Source organism: Rana temporaria, chromosome 6, assembly GCF_905171775.1.
Source record: "Rana temporaria chromosome 6, aRanTem1.1, whole genome shotgun sequence".
Classification (NCBI taxonomy): Eukaryota; Metazoa; Chordata; class Amphibia; order Anura; family Ranidae; genus Rana; species Rana temporaria.
In genome coordinates this window covers 81,807,981-81,827,692 of record NC_053494.1, presented here as the reverse complement: position 1 = coordinate 81,827,692, position 19,712 = coordinate 81,807,981, and the positions used below count along the sequence as shown (strand labels likewise).

Genomic DNA, 19,712 nt, shown 5'->3' with positions numbered 1-19,712 from the left:
GCCACTTGGTTATTGCCATGTGCACATGCCTACACACATCATAGATATTCTATTCTTGTAAAAACATAGATTAAAGCGGTTGTATACCTTGTAAAACATTTTTTAAAAAAAAAATGTACACCTGTAAAGGAAAATCCATAATGAGCTAGTATGCACCGCATACTAGCTCATTATGAAATACTTACCTTAAAACAAGGTGAAGAGTACTTACCTGGTCCACGCCGAGCGAGATGTCATCTTGCTCCGGCGTGTCTTCCGGGTATCGCCGCTCCAGCGCTGTGATTGGCTGGAGCCACGATGATGTCACGCATGCGCGCGGGAGACTTCAATTCGGCAAGGTCCGGCGGCTGCTAAACCTTTAGCCGAGGATCCCCGCTGTGCATGCGCCACTGCAATCAGCAGCGCATTGCGGGGGGAATATCTCCTAAACCGTATTCTTTATACCTACAGGTAAGCCTTATTATAGGCTTACCTGTAGGTAAAAGTCAAAAAGTGGGGTTTACAACCACTTTAAATAAACTATTATACAAATTAAATTGAAAGTAATATTGAATTATGTGACTATGTGATACTAAAATGGAGTGAAAAAATAAGTGGAAATATAAACGACAGGAGGAATGGGTGGAAAAAGGGGGGGGGGGGGGAAGCAGCAAGACCACTTGAAAAATGGCAAAAAATCATATTTTACATTGTTGGATCATAACAAGGTTCCAAGTAGAGCTTCAACATGCAACAAAAGAAATGAGTGAGACACAACATTTTTTGAGCATTCAATTAAAGCGGGAGTTCACCCATAAAACAATTTTTTCAAACAATCCCCTTAGATGGATGCTCATTTTGTCTAGGGGAATCGGCTAGTTGTTTTAAAATATGAGCTGTACTTACCATTTTCGAGATGCATCTTCTCCGTCGCTTCCGGGTATGGGTCTTCGGGAGCGGGCGTTCCTTCTTGATTGATAGTCTTCCGAGAGGCTTCCGACGGTCGCATCCATCGCGTCACTAGTAGCCGAAAGAAGCCGAACGTCGGTGCGGCTCTATACTGCGCCTGCGCACCGACGTTCGGCTTCTTTCGGAAAATCGTGACGCGATGGATGCGACCGTCGGAAGCCTTTCGGAAGACTGTCAATCAATAGGAACGCCCAGTCCCGCAGCACCTACCCGGAAGCGGCGGAGAAGATGCATCTCGTAAACGGTAAGTACAGCTCATATTTTAAAACAACTAGCCGATTCCCCTAGATAAAATGAGCATGAAGCTAAGGGAAAAAAGTGTTATGTACGGGTAAACCCCCGCTTTAATTGAAAATAACGATTAAACTGAAACAGGCTGTTTTTCAGCTGATCAAAAGTTTAGGACCACATGCCTTTAAATCTGTGCAAAGATGTTGATTCATTGTCATTTTCTGTGAGGTAGTCACACGTGATGGCAAAGGCAAAAAAACTCTGCCTTTTTGAACGTGGTTGGGTTGCTGAACTGCATAAGCAGGGTCTCTCACAGCGCGCCATCGCTGCTGAGGTGGGACGCAGTAAGACAGTCATTTGGAATTTCTTAAATGATCCTGAGGGTTATGGAACAAAAAGTCAAGTGGAAGACCCAAATAAATTTCACCAGCACTGAGCCGGAGGATCCAATTGGCTGTCCGTCAAGACACTGGACGATCCTCGACCCAAATTAAGGCCCTTACTGGTGCTGACTGCAGCCCCATAACCATCAGACGGCATGTAAGACTGAAGGGCTTCAAAAACAAAAAACCGTCTTCAAAAACCTTGTCTCCTTGAACGCCACAGAACTGCTCGTTTGGACTTTGCAAGAGAGCACCAAATATGGGACATTCAAAGGTGGAAGAAAGTTTTATTCTCTGATGAGAAAAAATTTAACCTTGATGGTCCTGATGGTTTCCAACGTTACTGGCATGACAAGCAGATCCCACCTGAGAGGTTTTCTACGCGCCACAGTGGAGGGGGCGCCATAATGGTCTGGGGTGCTTTTTCCTTCAGTGGAGCAATGGAGCTTTAGGAAGTGCAGGGGCTTCAAACGGCCGCTGGCTATGTCCAGATGTTGCAGAGAGCATTCCTCATGACTGAGGGCCCTCGTCTGTGTGGTAACGACTGGGTTTTTCAACAGGACAACGCTACAGTACACAATGCCCGCAGGACAAGGGACTTCTTCCAGGAGAATAACATCACTCTTTTGGCCCATCCTGCGTGTCCCCTTGATCTAAATCCAATTGAGAACCTTTGGGGATGGATAGCAAGGGAAGTTTACAAAAATGGACAACAGTTCCAGACAGTACATGGCCTTCGTGCGGCTGTCTTTACCACTTGGAGAAATGTTCCCACTCACCTCATGGAAACGCTTGCATCAAGCATGCCGAAACAATTTTTTGAAGTGATCTACAATAACGGCGGAGCTACTCATTACTGAGTTCATGTTTGGAAGTTGGATTTCTGTTTTGGGGGGGTTTTGTTTTTTTTTTGTTTTTTTTTGGAGGTGTGGTCCTAAACTTTTGATCAGCTGAAAAACAGCCTGTTTCAGTTTTAGTTGTTTTCATTAAATTGAATGCTCAAAAAGTGTTTTGTCTCACTCTCATTTCTTCTTGTTGCATGTTGAAGCTCTACTTGGAACCTTGTTCAGATCCAACAATGTAAAATATGATTTTTTGCAATTTTTCAAGTGGTCTTAAACTTTTGATCAGGACTGTATATTGCTGTGAAAAGCATTTGTAGCACAAACAAATTAAAACCCAGTGGTAAATAAATGCCACCAAAAGAAAGCTCTATTAATGTAAAAAAAAGATAAATATTTTCATATGGGTACAGTCTTGCATGACTAATTATCATTCAAAGAGCACCAGCGCTGAAAATTGGCCTGGGCAGGAAGGGGGTGAAAGTGTCCAGTTTTGAGGTGGTTAAAAGGTAACTCCACTTTCATGGGGGGGGTGGCAAATAAAAGAAAAAAATGGCATATACATTTGCGACACAAGTCATATTGTAATTGAATGTTCTTAAAAATTACCTTTCCTTTTCAATCTGCAGTAGTGCTGTAATTTTCTGTAAAATGCAATATGGCTAACTGGAGGCGGCGTGCTGTACAGATGGTGTACAGAACAACCCCCAGGTATGTCATTTCCTGCTTGTGTGATTGGCTCACTGATTTTCCCAGACGGCTGCAGTAAGATGCAAGTCAAATTTTTAGCCATCCCCCGGCTAAAAATGTGCTATGTTTTTTAAAGTTGTATTTGAGATTTAAGAAAAAAAAACAAATGTGATCTGTTCTTGAGAGGATTATTTTGTCTTATTGAGTTGAAAGTCTGCTAGCTGTAAGAGAGCTACGGTAATTCAAGTATACATTTTGTTTCAGATTTTCAGGCCATTCAGGCTGTTCAAGCTACAATGATCCTTTCGACCATACTTTGCTGTATAGGACTTCTGAGCTTTGGTCTTCAACTGTTCCGGCTGAAACAAGGAGAGCGATTTGTCTTCACTGCTATCATCCAGATGTTGTCATGTAAGTAAATGTTTTGTGGCTGTATATAGATTTATTCTCCCTTTTTGTGTTGGGCCACTAAACATTTTTAGCATAGAAAGACTTCTTTCTTAAGCCCACAATTACACAGGATGAGTAGCAAGTCACTGGGTTATGTCTGTGCCTTCAGGAGGTTAGGCACTAACAAAATTGTTTTTGCTAGTGACCTAGGAGAACAAACGTCTTCTCTCCACTAAAATAACCTAATTTTTTTTGTATTTATCTAGTAAGTTTCTTCAGTTATCGCAGTGCCAAAAGAGGTTGACTTTGCTCTTTCTAGGTCAGCTGATCTTGGCTTTGCAACATAAGCTGCACCTGGACCCTGCTGAGTATAAGTGGGGGTGGTATGTAATGTATTTTCTTTTTCATACATCATGGGACACAGAGTTGGGCTAATATTCATTACCTGCTGGGTCATACTCCATCTCCAGGTGAATGGACACTGGTAGACCAAAGGTCTTTAGACAGGAAGTGATCCCCCTATATAACCCCTCCCATACAGGAAGTTACTTCAGTTTTTTACCAATGTCTGCAAGGTGGGTGGCACGGATGTTTGAGCTCTCTGAGCTTCAGGTCTCTAGTCCCACAAACGGATCCATTGACACAGGTTTTATATGCTTTGATAAATGGTACCCGAGCCTCGCAAAGACTCAAGATCCTGCAAGGTTTTGCCTGTAATGTGGCCTCTGGGCGCTGGACCCTACGAAGTGGAATCCTGGACACTACAGCGATAGGGCGTTCCTGCAGGGTGCTGTACAGGTCCAAGGGAATGGACCCTAAACATGGAAAGGGTACAGAGTCCTTGAAGGTTCTCAAGTGACAGGAACCCGCCGTCAAGATTGGGATCTTGGTTTCTAAGCTGCCCTGCACCTGGACAGGTAAGTGAAACCCCTTTTATTTACTTATTGTGGGGTGTCCCAGTGACTAACAATCGATCACACTAGCTACAGGCTGGACACAATTGTACCTTTTTTTTTTGCTTGCTGTTTTTTTCCTGTGTTGTTCGTAGCACACGTGCATTTGCAGAAACGCCGCTGGACTTCGCAGTTTGCCTGGTGGCCATGGCGCATGTGGCTTCGCCGCACATGCGCAGTAGCCTTGTCTGGGCGCACAAAGATTTGTCTTGCATGAATACAGTCACGCCCGTCCACCGGGAAGAGCTAAAAGCTCGGGATTCAATGGAGTGCCCTGCAAATGAGTCTGATTCCAAGCAATCTGGACAAAAGGAGATCCAGTTGATGTCTGCCTCAGTCGCAGAGGCTTTCATCCCGACTCTGACCGAAATGGCTCATTCTGCCTTTAAGTTGCCTATTTAAAAAACAGAGGTGACTGAGCCTCCCGGTCCTCTTGGGATCTCTGAGGCCTCTTCAGGCCGCACAGGCTTTCCCCCTACACCCCCTGCTGGAACAGGTGGTGTATGCTGATTAGGAATTTTTTTTTAATCAAGAAAAGGTTTATTGAAGCAAAAAAGAAATAATCAAACAGCACTGTAGGATGCATACAAAAAAATAACTTACATATGTTCACAACTGGGCGAAAGCCCATCCAGATTAAACATTTAAGGATATACAATATCATTAGTCAGTACAGTATTGCGCTTACATGGAACTAGCACCCTTGAGGCCACCAACCGTATGTAGTGAAGGCCAGCGCATCTATGCACTGGATTCCAAACTCTATCCCGTCACCCCAACTATTCCGATCTATCTGAGTTCCTCCACATATATCTCCTCGTGCCTCACGGCGTAGGCACGCAACAGTACTGTTTTATTTGCCATTAACCTGTAACCTCGTGAAAGACAACCTCTAGTGATCCCTACCATACCACAACCTGTCACACGAAACATATTTGGATATCTCAATGCCTGTCTTGGCACCAGCCTACCCCTACCAAACCTTCAATAGTCCCCTTACCCTTGCAGTAGTCTCTCCAAGATCAATTGGGTGGGGCCCAATCCCGGTACATCTAGCCAGGGTTGCCACAGTGAGTAAAACTTCTTAAGGGATTTTCTATGTTGGTAAGTGATCTTTTCTCTTATTAGCAGGCTATTTACCATCTTTACCCATTGTCCCTCTGATGGTACTCTGGGGGTGATCCATAGTCTAGCAATGGCCTTTCGTGCCACATACAGCAGCCTCAGTACGGCTGTATGGCCATTAGGAGAAAGTGATGGTCTGATTAGGAATTTTGACAGGATTTTGTTCCTCTTGAGAGGTTTTCCCTTTTTATATCCCATGGATGAAAAGTTCTTTAAAAAAAGGGAGCATACCAGCCGTATATGCAGCAGTCTCTTCCTTAACCACTTCCCGCCCGGCCTATGGCCGATTTACGTCCGGGAAGTGGTTATGAAATCCTGACAGGACGTTCTAGAACGTCCTGCAGGATTTCATGCCGCGCGCGCCCGTGGGGGCGCGCATCGCGGCGATCGGTGATGCGGGGTGTCAGTCTGACACCCTGCATCTCCGATCTCGGTAAAGAGCCTCCGGCGGAGACTCTTTACCACGTGATCAGCCGTGTCCAACCACGGCTGATCACGATGTAAACAGGAAGAGCCGTCGATGGCTCTTCCTCACTCGCGTCTGACAGACGCGAGTAGAGGATAGCCGATCGGCGGCTCTCCTGACAGGGGGGGTTAGCGCTGATTGTTTATCAGCGCAGCCCCCCCTTGGATCGCCACACTGGACCACCAGGGATGCCCACCCTGGAGCACCAGGGTGGGCAAAAAAAAAAAGACAGAAAAAAAAAAAAAAAAAAAATGACAGAAAAAAAAGCATAAAGAAAAAAAAAAGATGCCAGTCAGTGCCCACAAATGGGCACTGACTGGCAACCTGGCAAAAATCAGTGCTGCCACCCCAGTGTCCATCAGCGCCACCCCAGTGTCCATCAGCGCCACCCCAGTGTCCATCAGTGCCACCCCAGTGTCCATCAGTGCCACCCCACAGTGCCCATCCATGCCCAGTGCCCATCTGTGCCACCCATAAGTATCCATCAGTGCCGCCCATGAGTGCCCATCTGTGCCGCCTATGAGTGCCCAGTGCCGCCCATCAGTGCCCATCAGTGCCGCCTATGTGTGCCCATCAGTGCCGCCTATGTGTGCCCATCAGTGCCGCCTATGTGTGCCCATCAGTGCCGCCTATGTGTGCCCATCAGTGCCGCCTATGTGTGCCCATCAGTGTCGCATACCAGCGCCGTCAATCAGTGCCACCTCATCTGTGCCCGTCAGTACTACCTCATCGATGTCCATCAGTGCCATCTCATCGGTGCCCATTAGTGCCGCCATATCAGTGCCCGTAATTGAAAGAGAAAACTTATTTACAAAAAAATTAACAGAAAAAAATAAAAACGTAATTTTTTTTCCAAATTTTCAGCCTTTTTTTAGTTGTTGCGCAAAAAAAAAAAATCGCAGAGGTGATCGAATACCACCAAAAGAAAGCTCTATTTGTGGGGAAAAAAGGACGCCAATTTTGTTTGGGTACAGTGTAGCATGACTGCGCAATTGCCATTCAAAGTGCGACAGTGCTGAAAGCTGAAAATTGGCTTGGGCGGGAAGCTGCGTAAGTACCTGGTATGGAAGTGGTTAAACATGAACTTATCTTGTCCAGGTAGATAACGCACAGGGCTTGACAAGACATTGGAGTCATCATTATTAAAGGCTTCCTTTTCTTTGGCCAGTTCAGCTATTCAGCCAGCTGTTGCAATTGGTATCTGCCAGTCTGTAAAGGAGCAGGTCAAATTACCTGATAGGCCTAACCAGGAGGATGATCTGCCTGAAAATAAGTGATATTCTTTGAGCGCTGTGTTTTGCTGTTGATGCCTTAAAGAGATTCAATACAGCAGGTTTCTCGTTTGGCTCTCTTGTCTGTCGGTACATATGCACAGACTTTTGTGGCTTAAGAACTGGTCAGCCGAGCCCCCTTTCAGGGGGAACGTTTATTGGTGATCATTTGGACGAATATATCCAAAAGGATTTCTGGAGGGAAGAGTTCTCTACTTCCTGTGAAGAAAAGCACCAGGTGTCCCTCGTTTAAAACTTCAGGGACTGTTTCCTCAAATGTCTCAGCGCCAAGGAAGTTCCGCAACCAACAGGGCGCTAGGGCCAGGGGCAAGATTATTTTAAACCCAGCTCCAAGCCCTTCTTTTAAGGAGACACCCCCACTCTATCAGGTGGGTGGAAGGCTGCTGCACTTTGCGGACATTTGGAGAACAATAATTCAGAACGAGTGGGTCACCTCAATTATATCCCGCGATTACAAGCTGGAGTTGAGGGTTCCCCCCTCAGTTTTTTTTAAGATCCAGCATTCCCCTGGATCCTCCAAAAAGATTTATTGCTTCAGGCACTACATAATTTAATGCATTAAGGAGTGATTTGTGCAGGTTCCTGTATCCGAAGGAGCAAACCTGTTTTGTGGTTTAAAAAAAAAACTGGGTCACAGGGCCCATTTTTGGACCCAAGATCCCTGAACCAGTATCTACTAATACAGTTCTTTTCGGATGGAGTTTGTCTGCTCAGTTGTAGCCTCATTCCAGATGGAAGACTTTAGCCTCCACGATATAAAGGACGCGTATTTACTCGTACCTATCTTTCATCCCCATCGAAGGTTCCTGCGATTTTGCAGTAGAAGATTGACATTTCCGGGTAGTGGCTCTACCCTTCGGGCTTGCTACAGCTCCCCTGGTGTACTGGGTCTTTTAAGTTCCCAAGGGATCTTGGTGCTCGGGTATCTGGATGACCTCTTGCTCAGAGATCACTCACTACAGGCTTTAGAACAAAGCATAACATGTACAGTGCGGTATTTGGAAAGCTTAGGCTGGATCATAAATACTGAAAGGTCAACCTTGAGACCAGCTCAATGTCTAAAGTATTAGGTCTGATCCTAGATACGGTCCAAGCAAGAGTATAATTGCCACCCACAGGGATCTGTGCCCTGAAGAATCGAGTGCGTCAGATAAGGGGCACCCTCCATTTGGCTCTGTAAGAGCCTTCTAGGGAGGATGGTAGGGTGGCAGTTTTACGTACGAGGTTTTTGGATAAAGGCAATAGACAGCAGTGGCGGCTGGTGAAGTTTTAGGATGGGGGGGCGCCAGACCCCGCCCTTCCTTTTTGACCCCTCCCACTTGGTGGAAATGGGCATGGTTTCATCGAAATAGTGGGTGTAGCTCTAAGGTGGTGTGGTTAGAATCTGAGATGAACGGGGGATGGAGGGAGAGCAGGCCCAGATCCTACACAACAATAGAAATATGTGTATTCTAGAAAGTTTAACAATCAGCAGATAAAGATATTTCAATCATCCCGGCACCATAGTTGTTATGGTGTCAGGATGATTGAAGCGCATTATTTCTATTATTACATTGTAATATAAAATGAAATCATTCAACTCACCATAATGCAGAATCAGTGGGAGCCCCGAGCGTGTCATCTGCCACCAGATGCCATCAGGTGTCCCCAGCGGAGTCCCTCCTTACATGCAGCCCTGTGTAACATCAAATGTAGCCTCTCTCCCTATCAAATGCAGCCAGCACCTGTCCCATAAATTGCAAAACACTATATATTATACACAGAGCGCACTATACAGCATACACTATACACAGAGCGCACGCTATACACAGAGCGCACGCTATACACAGAGCGCACGCTATACACAGAGCGCACGCTATACACAGAGCGCACGCTATACACAGAGCGCACGCTATACACAGAGCGCACGCTATACACAGAGAACACACTATACACAGAGAACACCCTATACACAGAACACTATACACAGACGGCACACTATACACAGAACGCACACTATACACATTTGATATGGTTTAGGGTGGAGAGGCAGGAAGAGGGGTTATTGTTTAGGGTGGAGAGGCAGGAAGAGGGGTTATTGTTTAGGGTGGAGGGGCAGGGAGGGAAGTTATTGTTTAGGGTGGAGAGGCAGGTTATTGTTTAGGGTGGAGAGGCAGGTTATTGTTTAGGGTGGAGAGGCAGGAAGAGGGGTTATTGCTAAGGGTGGAGAGGCAGGAAGAGGGGTTATTGTTTGGGTGGAGAGGCAGGAAGAGGGGTTATTGTTTGGGTGGAGAGGCAGGAAGAGGGGTTATTGTTTAGGGTGGAGAGGCAGGTTATTGTTTAGGGTGGAGAGGCAGGAAGCGGGGTTATTGTTAAGGGTGGAGAGGCAGGAAGAGGGGTTATTGTTTAGGGTGGAGAGGCAGGTTATTGTTTAGGGTGGAGAGGCAGGTTATTGTTTAGGGTGGAGAGGCAGGAAGAGGGGTTATTATTTAGGGTGGAGAGGCAGGTTATTGTTTAGGGTGGAGAGGCAGGTTATTGTTTAGGGTGGAGAGGCAGGAAGAGGGGTTATTGTTTAGGGTGGGAAGGTGGGTTATTTTTTAGGGTGGAGAGGCAGGCAGGGGTGCCGTTTTAGGGTGGGGAGAGGTAGGGAGGGGGGTTATTTTTTAGGGTGGAGAGACAGGGAGGGGGCCATTTTAGGGTGGGGACTGGGGGAGGTGGGTTTTTTGTTTAGAGTGGAGAGACAGGGGGGCCGTTTTAGGGGGGAGAGGCAGGCAGGGGGTTCTTGTTTAGAGTGGAGAGACAGGGGGGGCCGTTTTAGGGTGGATTGGAGAGGCAGGGTGGGGGGTTCTTGTTTAATATGGAGAGACAGGGGGGGCCGTTTTAGGGTGGAGAGGCAGATTGGGAAACCCACAGGCTCTGCAGCAGCTGAGAAGGAGAAGTGAACAGAAGGAAGGGGAGGGGGGCCAGGCTCACAGCAGGACGCAGTACAGTACACACTGAGCCTCAGCCTAGCCGCCGTGCAGAGGAGTCTGACTGGATGGGAAGCAGAGTGACAGTGAGTGAGAGAGCTCAGCTCACATCCATCCCCGCACTAAGTCACTCACCTTCTGCCCTGGTTCCCCTGCGCTCAGGTTAGGCAGGCACTGCACCCACCTGCCGCACATGATGGGAAGCAGCTGATAAGTGTACTAAGGGAGCAGGGGACCGGGAGCAGGCTTCTTTACCTGGCTGGCTGCAGGCTCACGCTGATGCGTCCCTCTGAGTTGCATAGTGCCGACGTCACTTCCTGTTGTCGGCACTATGCACAAGCACAGCATATACTGGGTGCTGTGCACCCGCCCGGTCACAGATCCATCGCGCCGGAAGCTGTGGCGCGATGGGCATAGCCACAAAGGCATATTTTGCCTGCCAATGTAGCGCCTCGTCTGCAATCTTGTGATTGCACAGACGTGGCGCTACTCGTACTGCACTGCACCCGGCGCCCGGGCACAGTGCACATAGGGACCTTTTTTTTTTTTTTTTTAAAGGGACATGTTTAAATAATTTTTTTTTTTTTCTGACTTGGGGGGAGGGGGGCGGCGCCCCCTATGGACGGGCCGCCACTGATACAGACTGACGTAGATCTTCAACTTGATAGCGTCATAGAAATTTATAGAAATACACTACTGTCTGAAAAACCTCCCCCCCCCCGAACCTAATGAGTCTTTTAAATGGTCATTAGTCACGACATACTCCGTGCAGCACAAACAAGTTAAGTAGATTTATAGACAAACATTGGGGTATATTGAGGAATGACCGTATTTTAGGTTCTTTGTTACTCGAACGTCTGAAGGTGGTATATAGAAGTGTACCTAATTTGCAGAGAAAAGTGGCACCCAATATAATCGATCCTCCTGTCAGACTACAGAGTTCAGATCTACCTTTACAAATCAATCCTCCCCTATCAAAAGGTTTTGCACCTGTTCCACCAAGAACGTGGTGTACTGATTGCCCCTGCGGTAAAAAAACAATATGTCGGCTGTACCATCAGGTCATTTACGACCAGAGTCGGTGAGCATATCAGTAAGATCATAGATGGCAACATCAAACACACCGTCCCCCGTCACTACCGTGAGTTTCATAATGGAGATCCCAGAGGTACAGAGTTTGTAATCATTGATTCATACATTCCTCCTGGAGGGGAGGAGCAATCATTAGGGGAGTGTCTTGTCTTCAGACTTTTTGAATTACAGTGCCACTCCCCCCAGGGAATTAATGTAGAATGGGACATCAATTCTTTTATAAATAAATCAGAGGTCCTTGCTGTACTTTACTGTCTGTAGAACAGTTTTTTTTTGGATTTCTTATGGATTTTTATCTTGTATAGATCATATTTACGGGTGCTCTTTATCCCTTTTCCTTTTTTCATTTTAATGGTTTTATACATTAATTTTCCTATGTGGTTTTTATGAGATTCGCTTATATTTGTATTGTATCACTATTTTTAGGATTTAACCCAGTGCGGTACAAAATGTCAATAAATCCAAAATGTGATATTTATATATTCATATATGCAGATTCATATAGAACACTTACTTCCCACCAACCTTTTAGGTAGTGCTTTGCATTGCATAGCCAGATATTATTATTTTTTTTTTATGATTGCTTCTTTTCTTTATTATAACAAATTACAACACATACAAAAAAACAGGAACAGTAAGGACAAAAAAAAAATATAAAACACAGCACCATACATACATAAAAAGTACATCAAACCAACATCATATAAATTGCCCCCCTCCTCAAGAGCACCCTCAGATTATTTCTCTTATTCCCTCTCCCCCCCCCCCCCAAATCATCCCTCCACCTACAGGAGGTAGAGTGAGATAAGGGGTGAAAAGGAGACAAAGAAAAAAAAATATCAGAATTGAAATCCCCTTTTGAAGATGGGAGACTAAAAAAACTCCCTATTTCGTGACTCTTTAATCCCACCACCTTATGACCCCCCTACCACACAAAAAGGAGCGACTTAATACCCTGTAAACAAGAAAGAACTTAATAGTTCTTTATTTCGTGACTGTGACATCTCTTTGGAACCCCACGTCCCATTCTTATGGCCCCATCCAACCAAAATCTTTAATGAGGCTAAGAAGAAAAAAAGGGGGAGGGGGGAGAACTACTTCTCCCCTATTTCTTTCCCCTTCCCTCCAACCCTCAGTGCTCTTCATAAAGTGTTAACTAGTATAATTTAATTAATTCCCCCTCTACTGTGCAAGTAATCCCAGATAAATTAGTGTTGTGAAAAAAATGTAAAACAAAACAACAAAAAAGGGGGAAGGGGGACCGAAGTCCCTTTTTTTTTTTTTTTTTTTCCATATACAAAATTCTCTGGTGCCCCCATGGGGTAGGGGGGAAGGGGGGAAAAAAGAAAAAAAAACACAAATAGTCTCACCCTCCCCAACCGCCCCGGGCCTCCCTGCCCCAGGCTAATCCATCCCTATTTCAGGAGAATAATATATCCATCCCGCCCATACATCTTTAAATTTATCCTGCTGGTCCTTAACCGTATGTACCCATCTCTCTGCTTCCATTATCCTCTCTACCTCCCTTTTCCATTCCATTATGTTAGGGACTCTGGGTTGTTGCCAATATCTAGGTATCGATGCCTTCGCTGCATTTAACAGGTGTGGTGTAACGCTTCTTTTATAAAACTTTATAGATGATGACGTCCCATGAAACAGGAAATGTAATGGAGATTGCTCGATAGGTCTTAATGTCAATTTTTTTATCCAAGGGGATATCTCATCCCAAAATCTCATAATCTTGGGACACTGCCACCATATATGAAGAAATTAACCTCTTTGGTTACACACCCTCCATGGGAACCCCTCCAAAGGAGTTATAGGCGATATTGGAGGAGCAAACTTTCCTGTCTTATTCATTCTGTCCCAAATGGATAACGTTGTTATAGTTAATGGTGAAACATATTCCGACAACCCCCTATATGCGGTCGGGACCCAAGGTGCTCTTCCTGCCTACGTTTTCTCCAGGGATACCCATATTTTACCCTTCAAATCGTGTCGCCAATTCATAATACGGACCAGGGCCATGGCTCTCTAATAAAGTGCCATGTGTCATAGAAAAATCAATAACGCACGTACATAATTAATAATCAGCGATTCATAAAAATATTAATATCGCACGTAACTAATTAAAGTAAGCTATGAAAACCTTTTTGTCTATATAAACATTAAAAACAAAGAATAGGGCTGCGAAAAAGAGAAAAATATTACATTTATTGATACAGAGAAGAAACTGGTATTACTACAATATTTATAAACATAACATAACCTATAACACCTTTAAAACCAAGATGATATCCAAGGCACACATTTATACAAACAGTAAGACGGCTACAATGGATACATCAGTAAAAAAAAATGACAAGTTATAGGAAAGGAAAAGTTACAGAGATTAAATTTAGGAAGAAAGAGATAGAGAGAGAGAGAGAGAGAGAAAAGGGGGAGAGAGGGGAGGACAGAGGATAGAGAGACTACATCACCATGTCTAGGCAGCTCCTCATAGAGTACTTCACCAAGTTTTCCCAGTCATGATCCAGTCTGCTTCTACTCAAACTAGGACTTGTCTCTATATACCCTTCCGATGTAACTTTTCCCGCTCTAAGAATGCCCCTCAAATGGAACTTTTCCCGCTCTAAGAATGCCCCTCAAATGTACCTTTTCCCGCTCTAAGAATGCCCCTCAAATGTACCTTTTCCCGCTCTAAGAATGCCCCTCAAATTTAACTTTTCCCGCTCTAAGCTTATCAGATCCCCATCCCTTTGAGATAACCTCCCTATGTTATTATAGGTTTATAATCCTTTTGTTAGTTGAACTCTAACAACGAGTCACTCTGTTGATTAAGAAAAACAGGACAGTTGACCAACGACATCTCAGTCTCATTAATAAGAAAAGCCTTATAAAAGAATGACATATGCATCTTCATATATATGGTTTTGAAAAGTCTCTACCACAGTTCCCCCTGAAGTTCATCCTTGAACTTATGTCCTCCTTCAATGATTCGGTACCCCCCCACAACAGCCCAGAAGCCCCGACCCTTCCCCCACCACCACTGCGGCCTCTTCCTTTCTTGAACTCGCCGTAACTCATCAAGGTAGACTTGAGACAGTCCTGGTGCCTTTGAGACTTCCGATCCGAACCCTGAGTGTCTATACTGCAACGTTTCATCGCCCCTCTGCATTGGAGGAGTGGAATTCCAACATTGATGGCGGGATCCTTATATATTTAGTCCTGTATCTTGGAAAGATGGTGTTCTGATTGTCACCATTGGATCGGACCGCGAGACAGCACTTTTTCAGCATGATGAAGAAGGGTTTCGGAGTGTCTTATTCATGGCACATTTGTCTTCAAAAAAGATGACTTGGTTGTCATTGTTTCTTCAGGTGGTGGTTGGGTGGGCCTCCAGACAGTCATGTATGAATACAAAAGGAGAACGTCAGTGTACAGTTATTGGAGGAATGTCGGACAGGAGCCGTGGGGTGGCCTTTATGACTATAAAGCCGTAGGTAGACTAGGGGAGATAGAATTACTTTAAGACATGAAAACCTGGATGTCCAGGGATACTTTGGTCAAATGGGTGTACAATATGGCACTGGCGGGCAGGCATGCTCACGCGCCTTAAAAACAAAATATGACTATAGTTCTAGTTACATTATCCTGAGAAGATGTATGATAAAAGCCAAAAAAAAAAAAAAAAAAACTTAGAGAGCATAATATTAAAGGAGGAAAGGAAGAGAGGTGAGTAATGAAAAAGAATATGGAGAATAGAAAAAAACAAAAAAAAAATAAACTACAGATTTAATGTTGCTCCAACCAAGCTCTCCAGTTTAGATCCCACTTTCGATTGTTAAAGAGCATTGAATCGGTATTTCAAAAAAAACTTAATACCTAGTTGCCCTGTCAATTTTAGCTGACAGCGAGAAAAAAATAAAAATAATAAAAAATAAAAATAGTAAAAATAGAACATTGTTCCTTTAAAAAAACGACTCCTCTCTCCTACTAGTAATTGGTGGTATTTTTGCTGGTCAGGTATACAGATAATAACGAGAGAGAGATGATTTAAATTTGTAGAATTTGGGTAAACCTGACCACACGTTATTACAAATTGAAGAGGCTTATTCCTAGATCAACAGGAAAAAATATAGTTCTAGGGTCCTCTCTTAAAAAAAAAAACAAGAACAAAACAAAAACAAAAAAATAGACTCTTCTGCCCTATTGGTGATCAACAGGTGAACATGATCATGGTCACTTAACAACGTACAAGTCGAATGCATTATTTATTTTTTCCTTCCAGGTCTATGCACTACTCCCCCCTTCAGGTGGACAAAGTTCAAAGCTTTTGGAACTTTTCTCACCTGAATGGAATGAGAGAGAAAAAAAAATAATAATAATGAAAAAAACCATAACCATAACATTTCAGGGAGAAAAATTAGAGAAAAAAATAAAAAAAGAATAAAAAAATAAAACTGACAAAAATGAGAAAAATTGATTAGAAATTCCTAAAAAATTTAAATAAAACCGAGAGAGAATAACTTTTATAAAAATGAAAAGTAAAAAAATTGTAATGGATAAAAAAAAATGAGAAGAAAAAAAAAAATTACATGAACATGATAAAAATTTAAACTAGGAGTATTAAAAAAACGGTACGTTTTGTACTGGTCTGGATTTGGACAGGCTTCTTCGGAAATTTGTTTCTGAGTTAGTGGCTTTTCTGTTCATTGAGAGAAGATACCTCGTTGAGGTGCACATTCTCATAGTTTTGGCGTTCATTCTCCTGATAGTAATGCACATCATTACTTGCATCAGGGAGAGCAATAAAGCTACACAGATTAGGACAACAACAGGGTGGAGCAAAATGTTTAGGAAAGCTGACGCGTTAGGACTATACCCAAATATACTTTCCCACCAGGAAATCTTAGCGTCTGCCTCTAAAGCGTGGGATACTTGGATCAACTTATCTTGATCATGGGTGGGTCGTATAGTGGCTTGTTTCTCAGCATCTCTCAGCACATTTAATATTTCATCCTGTTGTCCAAAATCTACCAGCCAAGCCGTTAACTCAGCCCCAAATCCCAGAGGAAGTTTCTGTAGATGTATGGGGGTGTCAGGTTTTATATCAAGCCTTTTCTCTGGGGTAATAGGGGTACGTCCTTGTGTCCCGGATATATCTATTCCCAGGACCGGGGAAGATGTACAGTAGACTCCCTGAGGTAATGTACCCTGTTGAGTACAGTTCAACCCGTAGGCAGAATATAGAGCATCATTGGATATTTGATACCAGCACCAATACCCTTGCCCCAAGTATTTTACATAAGGTTGGGACAATTCCTCGGCATCCATGAGACACGACCCTTTTTTATGTCAGTATTGTTGTCTCATGATCCTATCCTGTTTCCCTTGACATAATACCACCCCTTCCTTCCTCCAGCACCCATCAGTATCAATCATTTGAGGTTGTTCAGACTCATAAACCATCAGATCATGTTGGAGTCGGGGGTGTAACACAGTAGTGCCCGATAGGATAGTACCCAAATTAACTGTGGTATAAGCACGATGTTCAATCCCGGCGACCGGAATCAGGCATGAGACTGTGCAAATCAGGTTTTGACAGCCATGGAATTGAGTCATCCACCAATCCATATGACTCATAGCACACTTGGATACTACCCTACCTACTGCGCCAACCTACCTAGCTCGTTTCTGAGTACCTCTAAATCCCTTGTGTTTAGGCTACTCAGGACAACACCTCCTGTTCCTAAGGCAGTATCTATTAGGTCTCTTTTTGCTCTAATGGGGGAATATTCTCCCCCCCCCCCCATATGTCCAGCCAGGCGCTACTCTTTCCACACCTAGGTGTCCAAAAAAAAAAATGTTTTATCCAGGAAGCCTACCCCACCTCCACCTAAAATGTTCTCTCAGCCAGCTCCATGTCCGATAATTCCCAGCAGTTATTATATTTGTTCCACCCCCTCCCCTTAGCTTATAAATCCCTTGAGCCGGGCCTTTTTATTCACGCCTTGCACAAACTGTTGGCACCATTTAAATCCTGTTGCCCAAAGTTTAACCACCTATCTTCTAATTCCTCCCCGAATCCCAACGGAAGTTTCAGTAAGTGTAAAGGGGATGTCAGGTTTGCTATAAAACCTTTCTTCAGGGCAACTCGGGGTGTAACCCGGGGTTCCGTCTATATCCATCCTACGGAGAAGAGAATAGGTACAATAGACTCCCCAAGGTGGTGTACCCTGCTGAGTACAATTCAACCTAATTCTGACAACAGTGCATCACTAGACCAGCACCCATACCCCAGCATTCGGTATTGAGTACAACAGCACATGTACCATTGAAACAATGACAAAACCCACAAAAACTCCCTCCCTGTGACTTGATTTCAGTGACCATGCCCCACTACCACCTGGTAGGTCCAAGGAACACCCTAGTTCCATGACTAACACCCCATCGGTATCCTCTAGGACAAAGAAACAAAACTCGCCTATGTCCTAAATTTTACCTAGGTGTTTCCTCCCCCGTAATGATCTCCCCATCCAGAACCCACAGTGAAATACCTTCCCAACATTCCTCCTTCACCACCGTGTATTGACCTGGAATGCAAAAGACATCGTGGTCACACTTCTGACAGGGGGACATATCAACCTGCTCTCAGCTTCCGTACCCTCTGATCACATGTGGGTCACTTAGCCCCAAATGCACCAAGATAGAATCCCCAGTCAGTAAGCTCATTGATGCCAACCTATCTACAGACCGAGTCTGCACTTCCGTATATGGGATCATACAGCACCTCATTTCTCACAATCCAAACCAGTACAGCCCATCCCGGCGTTTGACTATCATTTTGGATTAGTGTAAGCGACGAGTTTTGTCAAAGTCTTACTGAGTGGTGATGCTAACTCCTCAGGCTACCGCCCATCATACAGAGATTTGTACACTCAGCCTGATACTGGTCACTAACTCCGCCTGCCCCTGCATGTACGCCAGAGCCAATGACATGTTTTTGTCCTATACCCTATCACACTCTCTTCCAACCTCTTAACATGGTCGATAAAATTGTGAGCCATATTAAACTGGGTATTTATGTAACTTTGTTGCATGTTGTCACAATTGTCACCAATCTCTCAGAGCAACAAAGCCGTGCTTATTGTCTGAAGCCATGGCGGCGGGTCTGTTCCTCAGGAGACCGCTGTCCTCTCTATTACTAACACCCATCTCAGCTCCTATTCCCCCTATATAGTGCTGAATACACCCCTCCTCTGTTGGGTTACTCCTCAGAAATAAGCATCCTGCGTCAACCTTATGCTGTGTCCGCACATCTCTGGGAGAAAGCCACTGGTCACTTAACCATCACTTGATTCAGTGTATACTCAGCACATACAGGGTAATAGTCTTATCAACCACTCTGTACCCTGTTAGCCCGCGTGTATTCCCTTTATTTGACAGGGCATGTTCCTGTATGTAGTTACTGGCATTACTTGTGCAGGGATTCAACCTCTCAGGTGAGACATTAACTAGGTGTACCTCTCCCATGTCCAGTAACTGAAAGCTTCTTTATAGGACTGATAAGCATGAGACACTGCCTCTTCGAGGAAGTTTTCACCCCATTGATGTATCACCTGGCACCCTCTAGTTTGGCCAACAGACACCTTATTATGCATAGGTGTCAGTCTCCTGGGTACCTGCACCACATACCTTTATGTCATACTAGTCACCCATTCCAACATTTCTTTCAATTCCTGTCTGGACTCACAACCCTCAGAACAGGATGGACTCCAGGGTGTAACCCAGTAGAGTCGGATAGGATAGTACCCAAATTGACCGTGATATATGCACAAAATTCCGTCCATGCCCAAAGTTCCGTCCCTGCCCTTAGGGATGAGAATAGAACGAGTTGGATTTACCTAACCCTTCCCTGATATGTAGCCCAGGGCCTCCCAATGTGTCCCTGATTATCTCCAGCTCTATAATGATTACGGTACCCAATGACCCATCTCCTACTCCCAAGACAGTCGCCATTGAGCCTCTCTTTATTATGGGAAATAGTCTGGATACCCGGATTGAAAACCACCTGCCACCAGGTGCACCCGATCCCTCATAGAGGCTGCACACCTTCTCCCTCCTCTATCAATTCAGTGATTAGACTATGTTATCCTTCACCCCTACAAAACAAACTGCCTTCACCATTCAGATAGGACTCCCATGAAGGACAGGAGTCTAGTGCCACCCTGGGGCACTGATATTCTTGGCATGCAAGTCACCGACCACCAGTTAAGGTACACCAGTAATCTAGGACAGGAAGGACACCTATGGATATTAACTGAGGAGAATTCTGCATGCCCACATATA

General features: G+C 44.6%; 1 protein-coding gene across 1 annotated transcript in view; it reads left to right on the top strand.

The window, feature by feature from the left end:
• EMP2 (epithelial membrane protein 2) overlaps nucleotides 1-19,712 on the top strand; it is a 432,614-nt gene that overhangs the window by 278,336 nt on the left and 134,566 nt on the right. The window contains exon 4 of the mRNA XM_040356960.1: nucleotides 3,359-3,505. Coding sequence (XP_040212894.1) covers nucleotides 3,359-3,505 — 147 coding nt within the window. The remainder of the gene's footprint in view (nucleotides 1-3,358; nucleotides 3,506-19,712) is intronic.